This window comes from Rissa tridactyla, chromosome 2, assembly GCF_028500815.1.
Source record: "Rissa tridactyla isolate bRisTri1 chromosome 2, bRisTri1.patW.cur.20221130, whole genome shotgun sequence".
Taxonomy (NCBI): Eukaryota; Metazoa; Chordata; class Aves; order Charadriiformes; family Laridae; genus Rissa; species Rissa tridactyla.
In genome coordinates this window covers 63,577,098-63,598,516 of record NC_071467.1, presented here as the reverse complement: position 1 = coordinate 63,598,516, position 21,419 = coordinate 63,577,098, and the positions used below count along the sequence as shown (strand labels likewise).

General features: G+C 36.5%; 1 protein-coding gene across 1 annotated transcript; it reads right to left on the bottom strand.

The window, feature by feature from the left end:
* Positions 1-329: 329 nt before the first annotated feature.
* Positions 330-20,932, bottom strand: C2H18orf63 (chromosome 2 C18orf63 homolog). The gene is made up of 14 exons (XM_054193324.1): positions 20,799-20,932; positions 20,044-20,122; positions 18,575-18,631; positions 17,052-17,163; positions 14,559-14,600; positions 13,531-13,607; positions 12,031-12,140; positions 11,274-11,370; positions 11,073-11,179; positions 10,361-10,538; positions 8,184-9,248; positions 7,040-7,156; positions 4,578-4,664; positions 330-681 (listed from the first exon to the last, which is right to left on the bottom strand). Exons 1-13 carry the CDS (start codon positions 20,930-20,932, stop codon positions 4,608-4,610), a joined length of 2,232 nt encoding a protein of 743 aa, XP_054049299.1. The 3' UTR covers positions 330-681; positions 4,578-4,607.
* Positions 20,933-21,419: the final 487 nt, after the last annotated feature.

The following is a 21,419-nucleotide window of genomic DNA, read 5'->3' as shown; positions in this document are numbered from 1 at the left end:
AAGCAGTAACTATGGGGCGGCAAACATATATATGTATCTTTTTGTAACTATACCTTCAAGTAGGGCATTTAAGATATAATTATTTTGATAAAATTACTCAAAGGGCTACTATACATATTTTGCATGAATTGCTGAAGAACGGCGTTATCAATTAATTACTTAAAAAAATCTTTTACACAGCAGTTCCATTTCTGAAAACGGAAATTCATTAAAAATTGTAATAAGAATTAAAGAAGCTGGAATTAAATCCATCCTTCAGATTATTCCCCTAAGAAAAATTGTACTGCTTATTTTTTAACCATTTGACTCAAAAAGAACTTATTTCGGAATGTTTTGCTGATGAAACAGAGACCCAGACATTGTAGCAAATAATTAAATATATCATAAAAAGACAGACTTGAAACTTCAAAATAACTTGGAAGAGTGGTTAAGCGTGTAAGCAAGTACTAGGACAGACAAAATGTGGCTCAAAAACTCTAAGCAACCAGATAAATTTTTAAATTCATTTGAGGCTTATTAACCTAAACTGTCTGGAGAAGTTGTTGACTCATGAATTCAGTTGACTGTACGTATTCAAACCTCAGTTTTTCATCCAAAACCAGGTACCAATGATGTGAAATAAACGGAGCAAAATTCACAGAGCTCAGAGATCCTCAAGTATGTTAATGCCCTCCTGGGAACCTGAATGGAGGAAAACATGGAAAAAGTTTAGATCATAAAAGAAACCAAAAGACAACTCAGAACTGTATGGTTAATATGCAAACCAAAGTTGCTGTATTTCCACATTTGTATTTGCATTCTGCTTACAAAGTTCGGATTTAGGGATTTCAAGTTAAATGTTTGCATTTTTATACAGAACAAGAAAGAATTCTCTCCTTGATAAATCTATGGTACTATGCAGAGCTTTATCCTTCCTCTTAGGCCTGGCTTTTAAAACTTAAAGCCCTCAAAACATGACAATCAGTTGTGGTGCTGGAAGAAGGAACTTCGATTGCAGAAGTCTATTCACTTGTTCTTAACGAGCTGAGATCAGGTAGCCAAACCACGTTCTTAACTCTACAAGCAAGTAAGAGACAGAATCTTAAGAAACTATTCTTTAGCATTTTTAAATGGTCAACCATGTGGTAAATTAGATTATCCCTAACCTGGAACATTCTTGTACCAATGAAAAATGGACAGGATAATAGAAATGTTACGATAGCATCTATTTTTTGTAGTATGTCTCAAGTATTTAGGTACCAACAACCTACTAATGTACACAGTCCAAAGGTTATTTCTGCTACTAGATTTTATTAGGAAAATAATTTTCCCCCATCATAAAAGAAATTGCTTTTTCATTGAAAGACTAAACATTTTCAGAATCTTTTTTCAATGAAATCCAAAATATTTTCACCACATAAAATTTCCATGCAAATATTTTCAAATTTAAGTTAAAACTGGTTCTTCATAAAACTAGCTCAAGCTATTATATTTATATGATACCTTAAAGGGTACTATTGTAGCCTGATATTTCACATCAAGAATGCATTTGAAAGATGGCTTTCTTGAAATTTCTGTACTTTCTGCCTTCTAATTAGAAGAGGAATTCCTAAATGCTGGCTTGGGGCAATCCACCTTTTAGAATAAACACTCCAATAGATCGCGAGCCCTAATATACAAAACTGCTGAGAATTTTTACTTAATTCCAGTTGTGGGGATCCCCTGCCTTCATCTTGTGTTCATACTATATCCCTACAGTAATGGCAGCAATTACTTTCATGTAAAATAATACTATTATTACTATATGCAATGAATTTGTAGCTTGTCATTTGCTAAATAAAATTTGGCAACTAAAACCAAATGTCAGTATCATATGACAACACAGGAGCAGAGCAACAGGAAGAGTTCTGCAGAACAGTGGAAAAGGCTTGAGAACTTCAGCGCTGCTATTTTAAATATGTCTGTTCTAGTACCAATCTTTGTTCTTTTAACATTTTTCTGTACTAGTATATACTCTCCTTTGGAAGCTCTGCTCTTCTGATTGGTCTTAGAAGGCAAACTTCCCTTTCACGGTAGTTTTTGACCTTTAAAAATGATAGAATGACTTTCATTAATAAAAGATAAAGTGAAATAGTAAACTTCAGACTTATTTTTTACTTCATAGTAAATATAAAATAGCTTAAAAAGAATCTACAGACCTCATCTGAAAACTCTGATCACATAGGTCTTTATTTAAACTATAAGAAGGCTACCTGAATAACTATTCAAGTCTGACTCTTGAGATGGCTTTGAGCTCTAGCTTTAGACCACCTACATTTAGCTGTCTATATATGTGTTACATCTATACATGTGTTATGTCAAAACTCCTATTAAATTCAATGGAAATCTAGTAGACATGCCTAACAGACTCTACAGAGCTCATTCAGCAGCAGATATCGTACCTCCACCCCATGGGCTGGGTACCCCAGCATTCCACTGGCCCAATCTGTATGGCCTTGAAAAAGAACTATGTACCCAGCATAGTCCTGACTTCTAAATATGGGGACAGGAGAGGGTATCTCAAACTCATGCTACTCCTTTTATGCCAAAGAAAGACCTGAGTCCTTCCCAAAAGAGTGGGGGATTGTGTACATATGGGTAAAAACAGAATTAATGAGAATGATTTAAGAATCAAATGTACAACTTCTGCAAATGTTAAATACTTCTCTCACCCTGCTTCATGTCATTGATTTTATTAACATACCCACTGTTTTCATGAGCAAAACAAAGAAGAAAATTAGGATTATGCTGTTATTTCTTGGACAAGTTAAGAGGCTGTGCAACTTGGCACACGTTAGTCATAAAACATGACCTTTTTTGCAAGATAGTTGTAAAAAAAATGTTTTATTGTCATGAATTATAGATCCAAGTCCTTCCTGTTGACTACATCATTGAATTCCATTCTACGACCTTCTCACCCATAAATCTTGCCACACAGTAAATTTGAAAACTTACAAGTAATTCTCAAGTGTTCCAATGAAAACATGCACTCTGAATGCATGTGTAATAATACATAATGAAGAAATTCAGAGCAAAACTTTTCAGAATCAAAATTGTGGGCACTGATCCAATAGCAGAAGTTATTTTAGCTCTAGTTTTCTTTTTAAGTCATCAACATCAATGAAGAACCCAAACCAATGGGATTCTTAGAAATCGTATTATAAGCACTTTATGGAAGACACTATTTCCTGTCCAGGGTTTAAGCATTGCCTACCACGATCAACTCGATCCTGTGGCATCTAACTCATAAATAAGAAAAAAGTTAGATTTTTTTACTTAAGTAAAAAAAGTAAAGTTCTGACCATTCTCAGAGACACCATTTCTATTTATAAGTCCTCAGTGAAAGTTACAGACTTTGGACCTACAGATATCCATGCTGAATCACCAAAACAGACCGCCTCTGAAGAAGGACGATGCCTGACTTGCCTGGCTTGAAGCAGAAGAGATAATGGGAAATTATGGGAAAGCATTCACTTGCTTTTTGAGAGATTTGGGAACAGGATATGCTGAATACTGAAGTATCAAGGTCCTATATGGAAAGGACATCCATTCATACAACAGACTTTCTTCAGGGAAAGTAGACAACCAATATATATATGTTCACCGCAGGAAACTGATCCGTGCAAAGAAAGGAAGGACATAAAGTGCACCTCTGAGATAAAATTCACATTTGGCTACTTGTTAGCACTTATGTTGAAGCCAAAAGTCAGATTAAAAGACACACAGTTTATATTTTGCTTCTTTATTGCTATGGTTTTCTATCTTTTTTTTATAATATAAGTTTTTGTGCTGTTGTGTCTGTGTGACCACCTTGCTTACATCAATACTTTCTTTTGAATAAATATACTTCTATTTCTCTCAGAAACAGTGAACTGTATAGGTTACTCCTTCCTGCCTGTTTTACTTCTGATGACTTGTGATGGGCCAATGGGTCAATAAAACTGGTGGATTTCATATGCTATATGTATCCTTAATATTCAAAGGAATACTCAAAGGAAAAGCTTGTTCTATCCTGCAAGACTATTATCGACAACCATCCATGATGTAGGTTGAAATATCAGGTCACAAAACTAAATTTACTCATTTTGTGTGACCATTTTGTCCTTGAATTAGATCTTAGCACCACAAAAGCATTTAGCCATCCCGTTTCATGTATTATTATTAAATAATATACATAGCTTCACTTTAGTGGTTTATGGTTTTAACTTCAGCTCAGATTCAAATGAAATCTGGCAGCACAAAAACCAGGTTTAAATGAGCCAATGAAAATACAAATTTAAGCCAAATTCTAAGTTCAACTAAGTACAAGATGTCGTTGCATTTAACATTGCTTGTTTCACACACACAAAAAAAACCCCACAGCTTTATTTGCTAGTGTCCAATAAAACCAAGAATCTTAGCTTCTGTTACCTCATTATTTTGCTCTAGAAACTGTTTAGTAAAGTGATTCCTTTGGAGACAGCTGATATCATTATCACAATCCAAAAGAGTAGGAACTATTACAGATATTTGATACTATTTTAATAAAGAAAAATATTTAAAATTTGTAATGACCATACCCAGAGTTTTCTTCAGTACTCCAGAACATCCTAAATAGAAGGGTTACTTCTTTTGGCTCTCTTTAACTTTGAACAACCTTCTTCTTTCTGTTAACAAAAAACAAAAAAAAAGGCAAAAAACAGTAAAGCAAACGAAGCAGTAATACTAAGCTAACAGCTCAACTGAAAAATTGTTTCTGGGTGAAATGCTTAGTTGAATGGTATGAGAAGTAATTAATGAAAGTTTTTATTTTCCAAGGTAAATATAAAGTACGTTTCTATGTATAGTAGGTATATAATTAAAACCAGAGCTATTTTGAAAATACCCTTTTGCATGCTGGCAGCCAAGACTTTCAAACCGAAATGATTATTTTTGGTGTCCAAACTTGAGATAATGACAAAGGCTTACTCTTCAGAGAAGTGTTTAGCTGTGTCCCCAGTCAGCACCATTGTATTTTAATCTGGAGAGAGGAGTCAGACTAACGAGCACTGGAGTCCATCCCTACCCCAGTTAATAGACAAGTCCACCTCCTATTCCTGAGACTCCAGCTGAAGCTTCCCTAGAGCTGTACATCTGCCTCACTTGGCTCCAGCAGTGGCAGTGCTGCACTGTCAGCGTGTCAGGCAGACTGGGAGACTTTGCTGTGTCCTGCCGCTTCCCAAAAGTAGCTTGCAGGGCTCAGGCTGGTACCCGTGCTACTCACAGCCTGCCTGGAGAGAGAGGAATGGCATGGGGCACTTGTGACTCATGACTAGGACAGGACAGTGCCCCTTCCCCATCCCAGCAGTGCTACCAGACCAGCTACAAGCTCTCTACTTGCCCAGTCTGCCCAAACTGCAGAGCTAGCTCCATGCTTACAAGCCCTAGTGTGGCCGAGTCATTCCCAGTGGCAGGCAAAGGACTTCAGCACTTAATTCATATTATGGTGGAAGTCTCCCTCCAGTACTCAGACCCCTGGGGTTTTTATTCATATAACCACAGTTATTTTTAGTTGCTGTTTTTTTTCTTCTTCATGAGACAGACTCCTGACTCTACTGCTGTAGCATCGCAGTGCTGGGCCTGTAACTAGTGACTCAGTTGTGGCCTTGCAGAAGGGCCTTTCCCAGCTGCAGCTGGATGGGGCCAGCTCAGAGCAGCTGGGCTGGCGTTTCCCACACCAACTCCTCTCTTCCCTGCTGCAGCCTGAGCTCCAGGGTATGAGTGCATTCCTGCAGCAGGCCCCTGAGGCTCCTCTACTGGCCCTTTCTGAACTGCACAGATAGCACAGACTGTGCTTTTTTAATTACCATTAAAAACTGCAGAATTGTCTTGCATTTGGCTTTAAAGGCATAACAAAACAAAAAGATTGACACATAAAATTTAATGTTAACAAATGCAAATTAAGTGGAAGAACGTGAATTATGGATACATACTCTTAAGTTCTTAATCAACAGTAAATGAGAATGTTGACAAGGTAAGTTCATATAGCGCAACATGCGAGTAGGCGAAGGCACTTCAGATCAAGTATGGGTAATGAGACCTCAAATGGTCACACTTGAAATGAAATAGAAAACACAAGGGAACCTGGATGAAAAGGGAGTTAAGTGTGCACAACTTTTCCTCCTGGCTTATTTTGTAGAGTTATTGCACAGAGTTTTCAGTTGGCTATTAGCAGAAATAATACACACATTATGAAGTAAGAAAATAAAATTGTACTGAGCAATGGAGACTTGGGACCGGCTCCTTCTAATGGGCCTAATTTGTAGGTAGCAAAACCACAGAGAATGTGGTTGTAAGAAGAAGGATATGGAAGATACAACCAAGTTTTAAAGAACTGATATTTAGAAGCAGAAGTGTATCCCAGTGGTAGGTAAACGCAATATTTAAGAATCACGAAAAAATATTTTGAAGAGGAATTTAAAAGTAAACATTATTATCATTACAGCAGCATCCAAAGGAAAAAGTATTAAAAAATAAATAAATTCATATTGGGAACCTATCTAATTGCTGCTGCTGACCCCATCTAGTAATAGAATAACAACTTAAATATATTTAAGTAATTCAGAGAATACAACTTTTAAAAAACCCAGAATGAATTACAAATGGCCTTTTGGAACTCATCTCTATAGAACATGCTGAATTTAAGCACTTAAGATGGGATGCTTACAGAGGCAGTGAGAATGCTCATATATTGGGCAAACCATATATTGGTTTTCTGTAGAAACAGAAAATCTGCTTCAGAAACATATTTACTTTAAGTAACATCATTAAAGGTTTTTATTTCAGTAGGATCTTTTGCAGGAGACAAAATACATGCTTGAAGTAACAATAATATAACCAACAGTTAAAGTTAATTTTATCCGAAGCAGGCTCGATAAGATTTCTTGGTTTCCGTGTTTTAACTTTAATATGCTAAAATGAAAAAAATAATATTTTCCTTTTTATCTATTAATTCAGGTCCCTGTAGACTGGATCAAGGTGTGTATGTGTGGGGTTTTTTTACCTGTCTTCTTCTGGCACAACCTTTCTTTACAGATGCTTCTGTGTTGCTCTCCTTGACCAAGGAAGTTGGTTTTGAAGTCAGTGTTTCACATGTCAGATACTCATTCCCTGTAATCATCTTAAAATACAGACATTTATACCTTCATTAGCAAAAAAACTCCAGTATTTTTCTACTTGTTAATATGACCTACTTTTTCAAAAGGAGTCCTCATAACACAAAGTTGAAATAACCTACCAAATTACTTTTTATAGGTGAAAAAAATGATAAGCACAACACAGTTCATCTGTGTGCCCGATATGTGAGATATCATCCTCATAAAAATTGCACTGAAATCAGCTCAGCTATTTATCTTATTGAAATGCAGACAGAATCATAGAAAATTTAGCTTGTAAAATACCTGTAGTGTTCATCTAACCATAACTTTTACTCAAAACAGAGATAACTTCAAAGTTCGATCACATTGCTTTGGGCCCCATCCAATCAAGTTTTGAGAATCTGAAAGGATAACAACTCTACAACCTCTCTGCGCAATTTGTTCCAGTACTTAACCACTCTGAAGATTTATTTTTTTTCCCTTATGCCCAGGAGGAATTTTTCCTGTTGCAAATTGTGCTTTTAGTGAAATTGTAATTAAAACTTTTGCCCTGGTTTGAGGCCAGCCCAGCCCAAACCACGACGCTTTTATTTGCAAACCTTCCATGTTTGTCTAACAGCACAATGCCTTACACACACTGCAGTCACCACTGCACAATTGATGAGGTTTGAGTTTCCTTCCAGGAGCTGTTCGTTAATGTGGTTTCATATGAAGACAGACTGCACACTGAAAATTTCACCACGTTAACCTCACACAATTCTTGATAAACTGATAAACTGTCTTAAAGAAAAGAAAACTAATTATCCCACCTTAAAAGTCCCAAATAAAAAGTGTATCTCTGACAACACAGTAAATCATCTTCCCTTTCAGAAAATTCCCTGTCAGCAGCAGCGGCTGAAAACATTAACTTATATTGTAGAGATTTTAGAAAACTACATTGAGAATGATGATAGAAAATTACGAAAGCCATGCTCTTTATTGCTTCCTGTTTTTTTAGAATATACTGAATTTGTGAGAACCAGTGAGAATGAGCCCTGTTATCTACCATACCTGTCCAAAGTTAGATTTGGAAAGATGACTGCTTGTCTTAGCGATAGTGTCCTTAGAATGGCATGCTGCTTTATTGTCTTCATTTTTGGCGATGCACATCATATCATTTAAGACAGATTCATGAATATTTAACCCTGCTCCTTCATTTGATTTCTTTGTTTGCTGCTGTGATAAACCACAATTTGTCATTTCATTGTCTAATTTACAAATCTGTAAAGGTACTTTACTTGACTGGTGATGTTTCTCAAGAACTTGCGTGGTATTTTGACTTGCAAACTTTTTTCCCCTTCTTGCACTAGAAGATGCATATGTATTTGAACTCAGATTGATGTTTGATTTCTGAAGGACTGATCCAACATTCTTAAGAAAGGAAGGAGAATCTGCCTTTTTGTGATTGACTTCACTTGAATTCCCACCTGAGTTACCAGAAAAATCAGAATTAGTCAGTTGTCCACAAGATACTGTTTTCCATCGAAACATAGGTGTACCAGGTTTTGCCTTTGTTTTTGTGTTCATTACCTCAAGTATGCTGCTATGAGTAGGATTTTTGACTGACACATTTTGAACGGGTTTGTAAACATGACTTGTGCTGGATTTGCACATGGTCAACATGGAAGATGAAACAGCCATAATTTTTACTGCTGAATGTCTTTCAGCATTTTCTCTTTTCTTCCCATCCATTTGATTTGTGGTTTTTCCGTTCATTTGCATCAACTTGCCTTTGAAAATTGGTATAATTTTGTTGACTTTTGAGGGAGGGAGTTCAAAGGCTGAATTAACAGGCATTCCCAAAGACTTCACAACTGGTAACTCCAGTACTCCTGGTATTTCTCTATTATTCATTGATTTCTCTCTTGCTTCAATGCTAACCTTTTCTGTCCCCTTACAGCTACTCGAAAAAGTGTGTGTTTCTGGCTCTTTGATCAAACGCTCCATCCAGTGGCTGTTTTCCATACTGCATGGTGAAGAAATTCTAGGCAAAGTCTGTTTTCTTGGAGGAGCCTGCGTTAGAGATACTACACAAACCATCTCACCATCCAATTTCATATGCTTAGATTTTATTTCCTGCAATACAATAAGAGTTGCTAAATTGAATGAGCCGGATTTAAAAATCTGACAGTGACACCTAATGCATCACTATATGATATCTACCTAATATATTCTACTTTATATATAACACAATATACAACCATACATTTTCCTGTTTTGAATTAGAATGAACTTTTTTTTTTAAACAATATTTTGTTGTCACTATAAATGAAGATTTTTTTTCTCATCCACCCACTTCTTTGTTTATAAACTATGCTGGAATATGGTATTTCTCGGAAGGAAAGACTTAAATTACAGTCATTATCTTGGTTTAGTGCTTTCCAACTGGGTAATGCCTACCCCTTTTGTGGGGGTCTGCAGAGACTGCCTGACAGGGCTCCTCATCTCTTAAGACTTCTAAGGGCATCTGTATTCTGAGCAAAAGACAGTTTGGATGTCTATAAAAACTGCAGATGACAAAGAGGAGCCATTCTAGCTTTGATCACTGAAGAGACATAAACAAGAACTGCTTTCTGAAAGAGGATTATAGTATTTTAGGATCTCTGCAATTTCTGTCACCATTCTTTGTTCAGAATTAATTACTTCATTTCTTCTTTCACACACTACTACCAAAGAAATTTGAGTCTCCGCCTTTGTCACAAGCTCAAATTGAAGTTTTGCTTGCTTGCCTCCTTTCCATCACCAGTCGTGGAGTGAAACTTACAGCTTGAGTGTTTTAAAATGTGTAAGTCCACAGAACTTTACATATTTCTCAGCTTGCTTTTTAAAAAATAAATTGTAATAATAATAATAATGTTATTATTGTTGTTATTGTTATTATGGAAGAGGTGTGAGAATGTTCTGGATACCCAACTGTACAATAAGGTGTATAGAACTGCAAATATTGATAGCAACTAATTAACACTAAGTCCAATTTTTTAATGTATTTGTGATGTGAACAACAACATAACAGTGACAAATAGCAATACATTTAATTACACATTTAATTAAAATTTACGATTGATAGTAGTTTGTTGTGAAAAGCATAGTTTTATGCTCTTACTGTGTTCTGAATATAAAAAAGACCACTTTGTACCATGAACAAAGTACATGCCATTACCGTGTTTATAAAAAAACCTTATACGCACCGGAGCTCTGGAGAGTTCCTGTGTAGCATAAAGTGCTTTACTTGTCATCTTTACTGGAAATCCACATAGATGTGAAAAATTATGCTTCATGTCAGAAAGAAAAGATTTCAACACAGTTTCTGAATCTGTTCTAGGGAAATATCGCACTGGCTGACTTCGAATGCAACTTAAAGGGTACCTGAATAAGTGTTCAGGGATACGTAACAAGTTTCTCTACTTTTTCATAATTATGGATCATCTTCATTGAGAAGAGAGCATGAACATCTCTGAAGATTTTTCAAAAGGATGAACAAAAGCACTTACTTTCTTAAGGGACTAAAGCTTATAAAGTTGACTTCAACACGATTATACCACACTAATCTACCATAGTAACGATTACTCAATATAAGTAATCCTTAGTCTAGTCTTTCCTAGCAGGAAAATTCTCTTTAAAAAAAATCGTTGTTGGCCATATTTTTACGGTAACTTCATCGTTCCTTTTACATCACCATTTAAAATGGCATTATGTTTACAGAAGCTGTGAAGCAAACTGATCTATTTGACTTGCTATTATTCAATATTAGGACAAAGAGATTTGACTAAATATTTTGTTCAAATTTGTCTAGTGAAAAAATGCTCCACCGACTTCTATGAAATTATGGAAGAAGAAAATGTGGCACATTCAAAAATAAAAATTAGAACTTCACCAGAAGTGTAGTACAGAAAATGTAACAAAAATATTGTGAAAGGATATGTAAAGAACCTTTCCCCTATTGGTTTGAAGTAAACACTGAAGTATATTTTCTTCTCTTCAAGATCCTCTGGAAGAATATATCCATACTTTAAAAAAAACCACAAATGTGTATTACAAATACAAATTCAATACGTACAAAAAAGGTAGGGAAAAATGAAAACAGTGTATATTGTTTCTTACCAGATTCTTCCAGTGCAGCTGAAATTCTTCATACGAATGGAAGGGAGATCCTGGAGGAATTATGTGGCTGATGTTTATGATTTGACCCATTTTCATGCTATGCACAGGTAAAGAAGGGATGCTTAGAAATGATGTCATAAAACTCGGATGAAAATATACTGGGCTTTTTGGAAAAAAAGGTAAATCTTATTTTTGGCATTGAAAGTATTTATGGATTATTTTTACGTTTTAAGGACTAATACCCTTAGCTCATAAGTTTATGACAGAACAATAGCAATATTTCCTGGAGTATGGAAAACAAGTTGTCACGTACAAGTCAAATTTCTCTTGTCTGTAATACTCACTACCAGTGAATGTAGAACATAAGCATATATATCATTACTTCTCGTATTTTTAGGATGAAAATCATAGGTGAAAATAAAGATGGTTTGTGGCAAAGGTAGAAATATGTTTTTTATTTAAATTGACACTTTCTGCTAAAATTGTATTTGAGAAAAATTAATGCCCTTGCATATCACAGAAGCAGCAGAGAGACTGGTGAAATTGAAATAATACTTAAATGTGTATTTTTTGATTCACTGATTAATTTTTCTCATTTTCTATTACTTTGAGACTATAAAAGTAAAAAAGAAAGATTCCTGAATGGAAAACAGACTGTAAAACAGAAGTGTTCTTACCACTATTGTCAAATTCACAATTTATATGGCAAACATTCCAGGAAATGTTTGTTTCTGCTGAAACGTAAACAGAGTCCTACCTTGGCAAAACATAGCACCAGTTACTTAATATGGAATGTTGGTGAATAACTGCATCTTCATGGCTGTCAAACAGCTTTACGGTGTTTGCTGAAATATCAAAATCTCCCACCTTAAAAGTGGAAAAAAAAAAGTTATTTGCAAATCTTTCTACAGCAATACAAAATTAAAATTTCCAAAAATAGTTGTGTAGCAAAATACACTGAAGCTTATGCATTGTTATTCTTTTATCAGCTCTCACAAACTGATCATTTCAGAAGATATTCCTATTATCAAACTGCACACTATCTTACGTTAGAGCCTACACTTCCAAAAGTTATGCAAGTGCAAGGTTTAAAGGTTATTTAAATCAGTGAGATTCAAACTTTATTTGAAGTGTTTTAATAAATAAGAGTACAGAAGGAATTTCTCAAACTAAGAACTAAAGTCCAAACCAGAGACACACGTTTGACCATCTAGTAATTGTGTATGCCACATTGCCTAATTAAGTGTAAAGATCCAAGCAACAGAACAAATGGGACACACCGTTTCACCCTGTGAGAAGTCAAAAAACACCACACATTTTCACAATGTAAAAATATTTGACTGTAGGGGCTAATCGAACACTTAGAACTGAGAAACATTTTCTTTCTTTATGGTCTACCAGGGTTTGCATTTATTCACTGACAAGAAAATCTGCCCATTTCTGTTTTAGAAACATATTAAAATGATGAAACTGATAATGAAGCCATGTCATGATTGCTTACATTATTGCTTTGTGTCATTTTGGAATTGGATTCCTATAGATAGTTTTAATTTTTAGGCTGTCCAACTAGGTCACGGAAGAAATCCTATTCTTCTATTCTAAGAAAGAAGAGTTTGGATCAGAAATACTTGTTTTGGAAGAAAACAGCAAGCCTGACAAATATGCCCTTGTATGTATGGACATATTCAACAAAAGTGATATGGCTATCAGAAAGGATGGTAACTTTTCAACTTCAATCATGGTTTCTTAATCAGTGTATTAATTACGCTTACAAGCAGCATCATCCAGGCTGCTCCAGTATTTTGGAAGCTGCATAGAAAATGAAGCAAATTCCAGAATAATTATATACAGGAACCTTAAACATAGTGCTGACAACTTACCTGTAGCTTCACTTTTAAGATGTTACTCAAAACTGTCTGTATATTACAGTGAATGCCTTCTATAAAACACTGCTAGTAGTAAATCTAGAATCATAAGGACACTTCACTACTATATTCTGTTAGCAGTTTTTGAAAAGTCTCTTAATTAATCTAGAATCTCAATTTTACAATGCTTGCTAGAATGCATCAATATAGATGCAATACGGATGCTATGCACTTATAACAGATGCAGATAGTCAACGAATATGATTACTGTCTTAATGCTACTAGAAATAAGCACTTCTATCCCCATCATTCTAATTGCAAGTCACCTAATGGAAAATAACATAAAGATTAATAAGACAAACACAGGCATAGAAAGTAAAACTATTTTATACCTCAGGGGGTGGCAACCGAATTGAGAAAGCCTCCACACTGATGCAAAGCTGTCTCTCTGATACATTGAGGTCTAGAACTAGAATAAAAACAAAGCGCGAATCTCTGTTTTTAACTACAGTTCATCTGTTAGAAAGCTAAACCAAATGTTTATTTAAAGTAATTGTTAGTCAAAATGCTGCATTTGAAAATCAAAAGGCTAGACTTCCTCAGCATGAAAATTAAAGTTAACTGCATTTTAACTGAGAAAAATAATAATAATGAATTACTATCCATACAGTACACCTCCTTAGGAGCTCATGGCTGTCCATGCAACCGGATGCTTGAGACTCATGTCCTTGAAACGCAAACACCCGTTTTCAAAGCAAATGTAGTTCTTGTAACCATTGGCTGTTCTGAGTCATCTAGCCCAGTTCCGCATCCAGAAAGACTATATGAGCAAGGCAAGCATTTATTGACACATCTCCAGAACATCCACACTGTTCTGAGCAAGCTCTAGCACACAGACTAAATGTATTATGTTCCTCAACATATGTCCCTGTTACAAATTTAGGCTTCAATATGCACAAATGAAAACTAACTTTTATACTGGGATAAAAACATTACTTTGTAATTTCTGCAATAGCTAAGCAGCATGTTTGTGACTTAACTTTTGTGAACAGCAAACACAGTACGTACAGGACAGTCACTTTACTATGGACAGTCACATGCTATTATGGAACTTTCACATCACTTGCAAGACTCATAATTTGAGGCAAATGCATTTAATTGTAATAATCATAACTTTAAAACGGTAAAATTCAATCTATGGCTGTAAAAAAATTACCTTTTTTGTGGGTAATTTTTCAAAGGTGCAGTTGAGCTGACAACTATTACATAAAGAGCATCATCTGCCATCAAGTGTATTTTGACAGAGGTTATTTCAGAATGAAAAACAAAAAGACATTGTGTTGGCAATACCAAGATCATGGCGATATGAAAGCACATAACTATACCTTGCTCTTACAAGTTAACAGAATATTGTACTTACCAACAGCATTTTGCCTTCCTGAACAAGACAAAAAATCTTTTCCTTAATAAATAAAATAGATAGACATTATTTTCTAAATCATATGCCTAATGTCTATGCAAAAAAAATTAGAAGAAATCACACAGTTTCATTTGTGTGTGTCATGAATGCTGAAAGGTTCATTCCTTTTAAGGACAGAAAAAACCCTCTCTCAATTAACTTTCTATGGATTCATTAACACCTTATATAAAAGATATATGAAAGTATATTAGCGGACAGCCATTTATACATTGTTTTTTCCTCCCAGTAAGGAAATTATACATGGAATTATTTTTAATTGACTAACGGTTAATAAATTTCTCAGGTTCAAAAGCAAATCTGGATACTATTACTACATATTTTACCATATATCATCAGTTTTGCCCAGCTTTAGTAACACATATAGTTAGACAAGCTGCATGTACCAGGTCACATCGCTAGTAGTCAATGTCTTTCGTTGAAGTCAGTTTTATAGCACCTACCATCTAGCCCTCTACTTCTCTCTGCTATTCCTAAATAAGTTGATTTCATTCAGAGAGCTATAAATTTTGAAAATATTGAAAACAAGATACTGTTAATATTGTGGCTGGAAATAAAACAATAACATATACACTTTTTGCATCGTATATTTGGAATGATCTATACAATTGCTCTACTTAATAACAGCACACCACAGTATCTGAAACACATCTGTTTTTCTATACTTTGGTAATTCACATTTATCCTACACGGGAGTTAGTAGGGAGATGTCAGGCAAAGGAACTACCATCTAAAAAGACAGAGCTTGGTAGAAGATGACCTGACAGAAAAACACTCTGTATTAGAAAAGCATGTGCAGAAGTGCCACTGATGAAAGCACGAATCTGAAAAACAAGCCAAATTTTTAGAAGACGTTTGCTGACCAAGAATATTTGGGTCGGAAGTTATTAATCTGGTATGTTGCATTCACTTGAAATATTTTTCTATTGATTATTTGAGCTGAGGAGGGATCTCTGCTAAGGCACATGGAAAATAAGGAGGTGACTGGTGACAGCCAACACGGCTTCAGCAAGGGCAAGTCATGCCTGACAAATCTAGTGGCCTTCTACAATCGTGTTACAGCGTTGGTAGATAAAGGAGAGCAACAGACATCATTTGACCGTTTGACGCTGCCTCGCATGACATCCTGGTCTCTAAATTGGAAAGGCATGGATTTGATGGGTGGACCACTCAGTGGATAAGAAACTGGCTAGATGGCCACGCTCAAAGGGTTGCAGTCAACAGCTCAATGTCCAAGTGGCAACCAGTGATGAGTGGCATTCCTCAGGGATCAGTACTAGGACCAGTGCTATTTAACATCTTTGTCGGCGACACGGACAGTGGGATTGAGTGCATCCTCAGCAAGTTTGCCAATGACACCAAGCTGTGTGGCACAGCTGACACATTGGAAGGAAGGGATGCCATCCAGAGGGACCTGGACAGGCTTGAGACACGGGCCCGTGCAAATCTCATGAAGTTAAACCAGGCCAAGTGCAAGGTCCTGCACCTGGGTCATGGCAATCCCAAGCACAAATACAGGTTGGGCAGAGAATGGCTTGAGAGAAGCCCTGAGGTGAAGGACTTGCAGGTGTTGGTGAGTGAGAAGCTCAACATGAGCTAGCAATGTGTGCTTGCAGCCCAGAAAGCCAACCGCATCCTGGGCTGCATCAAAAGAAGCGTGGCCAGCAGGTCGAGGGAGGTGATTCTCCCCCTCTACTCTGCTCTGGTGAGACACCACCTGGAGTATTGTGTCCAGCTCTGGAGTCCCCAACATGAGGACATGGACCTGTTGGAATGGGTCCAGTGGAGGGCCACAAAGACGATCAGATGGCTGGAGCACTTCTATGAAGACAGGCAGCTGAGAGAGTTTGGCGTTGTTCAGCCTGGAGAAGAGAAGGCTCTGGGAGACCTTATAGCTAAAGGGGGCCTACTGGAGAGATGAGGGAGTGTAGTGATAGGAAGAGGGGTAACGGTTTTAAACTGAAAGAGGGGAGATTTAGATTAGATATTAGGAAGAAATTTTTTACTGTGAGGGTGGTGAGACACTGGAACAGGTTGCCCAGAGAAGTTGTGGATGCCCCATCCCTGGAAGTGTTCAAGACCAGGCTGGATGAGCAACCTGGTCCAGTGGGAGGTGTCCCTGCCCATAGCAGGGGGGTTGGAACTAGACGATCTTTAAGGTCCCTTACTATCCAAACCATTCTATGATAAGATGAAAAAGTGAATGATATGTCCATTCAGATTGTTAACTTGAATCACTGAGCTTGGATAAAGGAACAACAAAAATGCAATCTAAGAAAAAAAAAATCATAGGATAAATGAATGAAATAATTGAACGTAATGAATGAAATAATGATGGAAATGAAATAATTGTGGAAATTAAATTATGGAAAACAAATACAACAATAAAGAACTGAAAATTAAATGCTTGATCCCTGACCCAGGCAAATCAAATACCTTGCACCAAGAGATGACCAGCCTTGTTCCATCTGGGTGCAAGTCTTGCTGTAAGTGTGTAGGAGAGACAGGTCTGGAGAATGCCTGGACTAACTGTTTGTGGTGCTTCCAGCTAATAACATCAGTGAGAAAAGACAAAAACATTATTAATAATTTAACTGATTTTTTTTTAAAGGCTTCAGTCAAAATTTTATCAAAGATACTGCTACTACATCTTGAAACCAAATCTTAGTATATATTACACATCTTTACTTTTCATCTACTTAGCTACAGGAGGGAGTTAACACAATATTTGATGTAGGCATTTAGATTATATGTGTCATCAAAGTAAGTTGCACTACAATTCACTTAATATTTTCACGAAGCTGATAACAGACTTGGGGAAAAGATTAATTGAACTATATGGAGTACTTTACCAGATCCACATCTCTTTCCAGACAATGAGCACAACATCCAAAATTTACATATATTAACCCTGCTGTTAAACTCAAGACCAGAGATATTTTCTTGCAATCTCAAGAACAAGAGAGAAATGTAGCTTTGTTCACCCAGCAGTACTACTTGCCTGACTGCTTGCCTGTCCTGCATAGCTTTCTATTGACAGCATTAGTCAAGAAAAATAAAAAAATTACAATGGGTTAAAAAGAGTTAACTAATACACCTCCAAGAGGATTTTTCTAATGAGATCCTGCAAGGATCTACTTGCAGATCATTGCTATTAAATATGCTTCACACTACTAACCTGCTGGTGTTGGAAAATCTACTGATGACAGGTCAGTAACACATATCAACATAAAGCAGTTTTGTAAGGTAAGCTTATTTGAACAGTATATGTCATACTAATCCAAGAAGTGTAACAAAGACAAATACACCCAACTGCCTGTGCAAATGAATTACGAGCACTACTGGCTTTGATTACAATCAGTCTTTTGACTCAGCAATTTTAGTGCATCCACACATATATTCATAAAACCCACAAACATTGCATACTAGAAGATAGTAAAGCCTACGCATAATGGTCTAAAAATATATCAGCTGTTAAGCTCACAGGTTCCATTTCTTCTCTATGTTTTTCTTTTGTTTCTCTAAGACTGTCCTATACAGTCTGGATAAACCCAAAACATGAATGTGGAGACAGTTCAGCTGTCTGAACACCCCCGCCTGTGGAACCTACAGGGCACACGCAGGGGGGTTACACCAACACGGGAGCTGCAGGTCTTTGGCCTGAAGGGCAGGTCTGTTGTTGCCTCGAGGTCACCCCTGAACAGGATCAGGATCCCATTACAGCAGAGAAATCTAGTGAAATTGCTCAGGAGCTTCTTAAAACTTCTGACCCTGACAAAGTATGCTTACTATCCCCAGATGCATAAGAGACATTTTGTCTATGGGACAGACTTTTTTTAGCCTGAAACTTGGCTTCTGTAGTGCCAGCTGCATGCCCTACAAAAAATAATAATCTCTGGCAACAGCAATTGCAGACAAGCATAACAATCTTAAGAAGTGTGACATCTTTCAGCACTCACAGTAGCTCCTTGTTTCTCTATGTAGGCTTGACATATTCCTGATTTGTAAAATGAAATCTAAAAATAAAAAAAAATAATAATCAAGTGTCTGAAGTTAACGGGTATTTTAGCAAATCATAAATTCTGGTCCATCAGTGACTTTGCCTAGGAAAAACATGCTAAGAAGCAGTTACAGCAAACATCATATCCTATATTTTCAAGGAGAATGATAACCGAAATTAGTTCAGGCATTTGTCATAGTGTAATCTCATTTCCAGGTAAAGATATATTAACAAGCAAGCAAAAGACTGCCCAAAACAAAAATCGCAGAACTCTGCTCCTCCTACTCTCATTGTGAATTGGGTGGCATCTTACCAATTGAGTCCATTCTGTTACACAAAATGTTCACCATTTGAAAAGCCATTTCATCAAAAGAGTAGAAGACATAAGCTGTCACCTACATTACTAATGCACAAAAATAAAAGTTTGCTTTAAATGTCATAATTTTACTTATCCTTGATCCTCAAACAAAACACTTCTTAGAGAAACATGCATGTATGTGTGACAAATACACTTGACTCCTAGCTGTACTTTAGTTCAGGCTGACAAAGAAGCAACAGGCCTCACGTTCTTGGCGTGAACTTGCGAGCTGGAAAGCCCCTGGCTCATGTACAAGGGTGTGAAGGTGTCTTGAAAAATATTTTGAAAGGTGGTTTTGAAACCCAAAAGTACAAGATAACCAAAGCACAGAACAAGGTATCAGAGCTAAACCAAACAAGATATCAGAGCTAAACCGAAGACATCTGTCTTGTCTATACTGTTGAATAGCAGCCAACTACTTCACCCTATAAATATTAAAATCAGGATGGGCCCAGTGTGAGCTCTCCCTGAAGAGCAGCTGGCCTGCACACCAGGCGACTCTACCCTTGAGTAGGGATGCCTCTGAAGGTTAGAGATTCTTTACCTGAGGCTAAGAAATCCTTCCTTGCCCAAGGTGGAGAGATCCCTTACTGCAACAGATCCTATGTAAGTGACTGACAACATGCTGAATTAATACTATGAAATGTTACTAATCCATGCAGCTACTCAGATATTATAAACTTTGTATGGATAATTCCATTAAAGAGGAACCATTGACCAAGTCTGAAACTAAGATTGGATCCAGCCACACCTAGGCTCCAAAATGGAGTTTAGAAAGCAAGGGGGTCCACTCTGAACCTCATGACACAACGGGAGCATCCTCTTTACTCTTTGTGCCTCCTTTGTATGTTTCTTCCAGGCAGTAATTAATAAGGTGAACCTTGCCATCAAACTTCTTGAACCTTGTCAAACCATTAAAAATTCATTAAATTCCATCAAACTTATTAAACTCAATCAAATTATTTTACCTCAGTAAAACATATTGCTGCTTCTCTCTTTTGAGTGAGGTGCATTCTGCTCATCTGCAACAGTATGTAACTACAAATAGTTATTTACACAGTGATACTGACCGCCATTACAACTGAAATTTGATTTAGTGTTCCAATAACAGGTGCAGAAAGGATGTCTTGATACAGGAATAATAACTGTCTGTAAGAAAAAATCAAAAATAATTTTCAGTACTTGATTTTCTGAGCTTAAATTTATCTTCCTGACCTTCTGCAAACATAATACATTTCACTTTTAATCGATTTCCAGTGGTTCAGTATAATATATTAGACTAGTCCAAGTTACTTGCTCTTAACCCACCCACAGTGGTCTAAGACCGCTACAGGCCTTTGGCACATGAACAGAACTCTCCAGAAGTGTTCCTTTTGGCAGAATTTCCCATTTCTTCCCTTTCCTATTAAAGGGAATGATATAATTCTTGGTGAACACTGAGGAGCGTACATATACTTTCTGAGTATTCTTTTTTTTCATTCAGTCTCAACATAAATAAAGCAATACAATAATTCAAAAGATGTACCTAAAACATCCCAACTTTGCATGTGAATACAGACTGATTTTAAATGTTTATTAATTCAAAGCAGGTGGCCTTGTTAGTTTTAGCAATGACATTTAAAACATAATAGAAATGTGGGGTTTTTCCCCCAATAGCCAGCAAGTCCCCTACCAAAAAAAACCCCCTATTTTAAACAATTTTATACTGTTTGCTGCTGATATGAATTTTGATGACTTTATTGCAGGTAATTCTAGTACTGCTAATAAAATCCTTGAATAACAACACCAACAGCTTCTGAAAATAATAACCCTCAGAATTCTTTACCTGCAAATCTTTATCTGTGTATTCCTCGTCTCAGTTTCTGGTATCTGAGAACTCAGTGTTACTGTAGTGGCACAGAGTTTTTGTAGCTCCGGCAGACTGACAAAGAATAGAGACTGGTGCCTGCTGTCATTCATGTTGTATTGTTGATTGCCCCAAAGCAGCACCTGGGTCTTAAAAGAAAAAATTAAATTCATTTTTATAAGGCAGATATTTGTTTACAGAACTTTGTAAGCATGCGGTATCAGGTAAATGAATAATCAATTATCTTCTGATTAAGATTAGGTAGGCAATATAACATAATTTGGCCAACTAACACAGACAGCTCAATATACTTTTGCTATAAATAATGCATTATACTTGAAAAACCAATTATTTACAAAAGTCAAAATATTCAGAGTAAAGACAGCCTTTCAACTTTCTCAGTCTGCGCTGGGGCTGGAATCTATCTGGGATCCGAGAGCTGAGGAATCCCTCTGTGATGTTGGTGCCCTCCTGTCTGGCAAGAAAGTTTAATTCCCAGGAGCTCAAGAGAGATCTCCTAAGTCATACAAGAACCGTGGCCAGCCTGTCAGAGAGAATGTAAACCACAGAAACACGGAGGCACACTGGAAATTCTTTTAT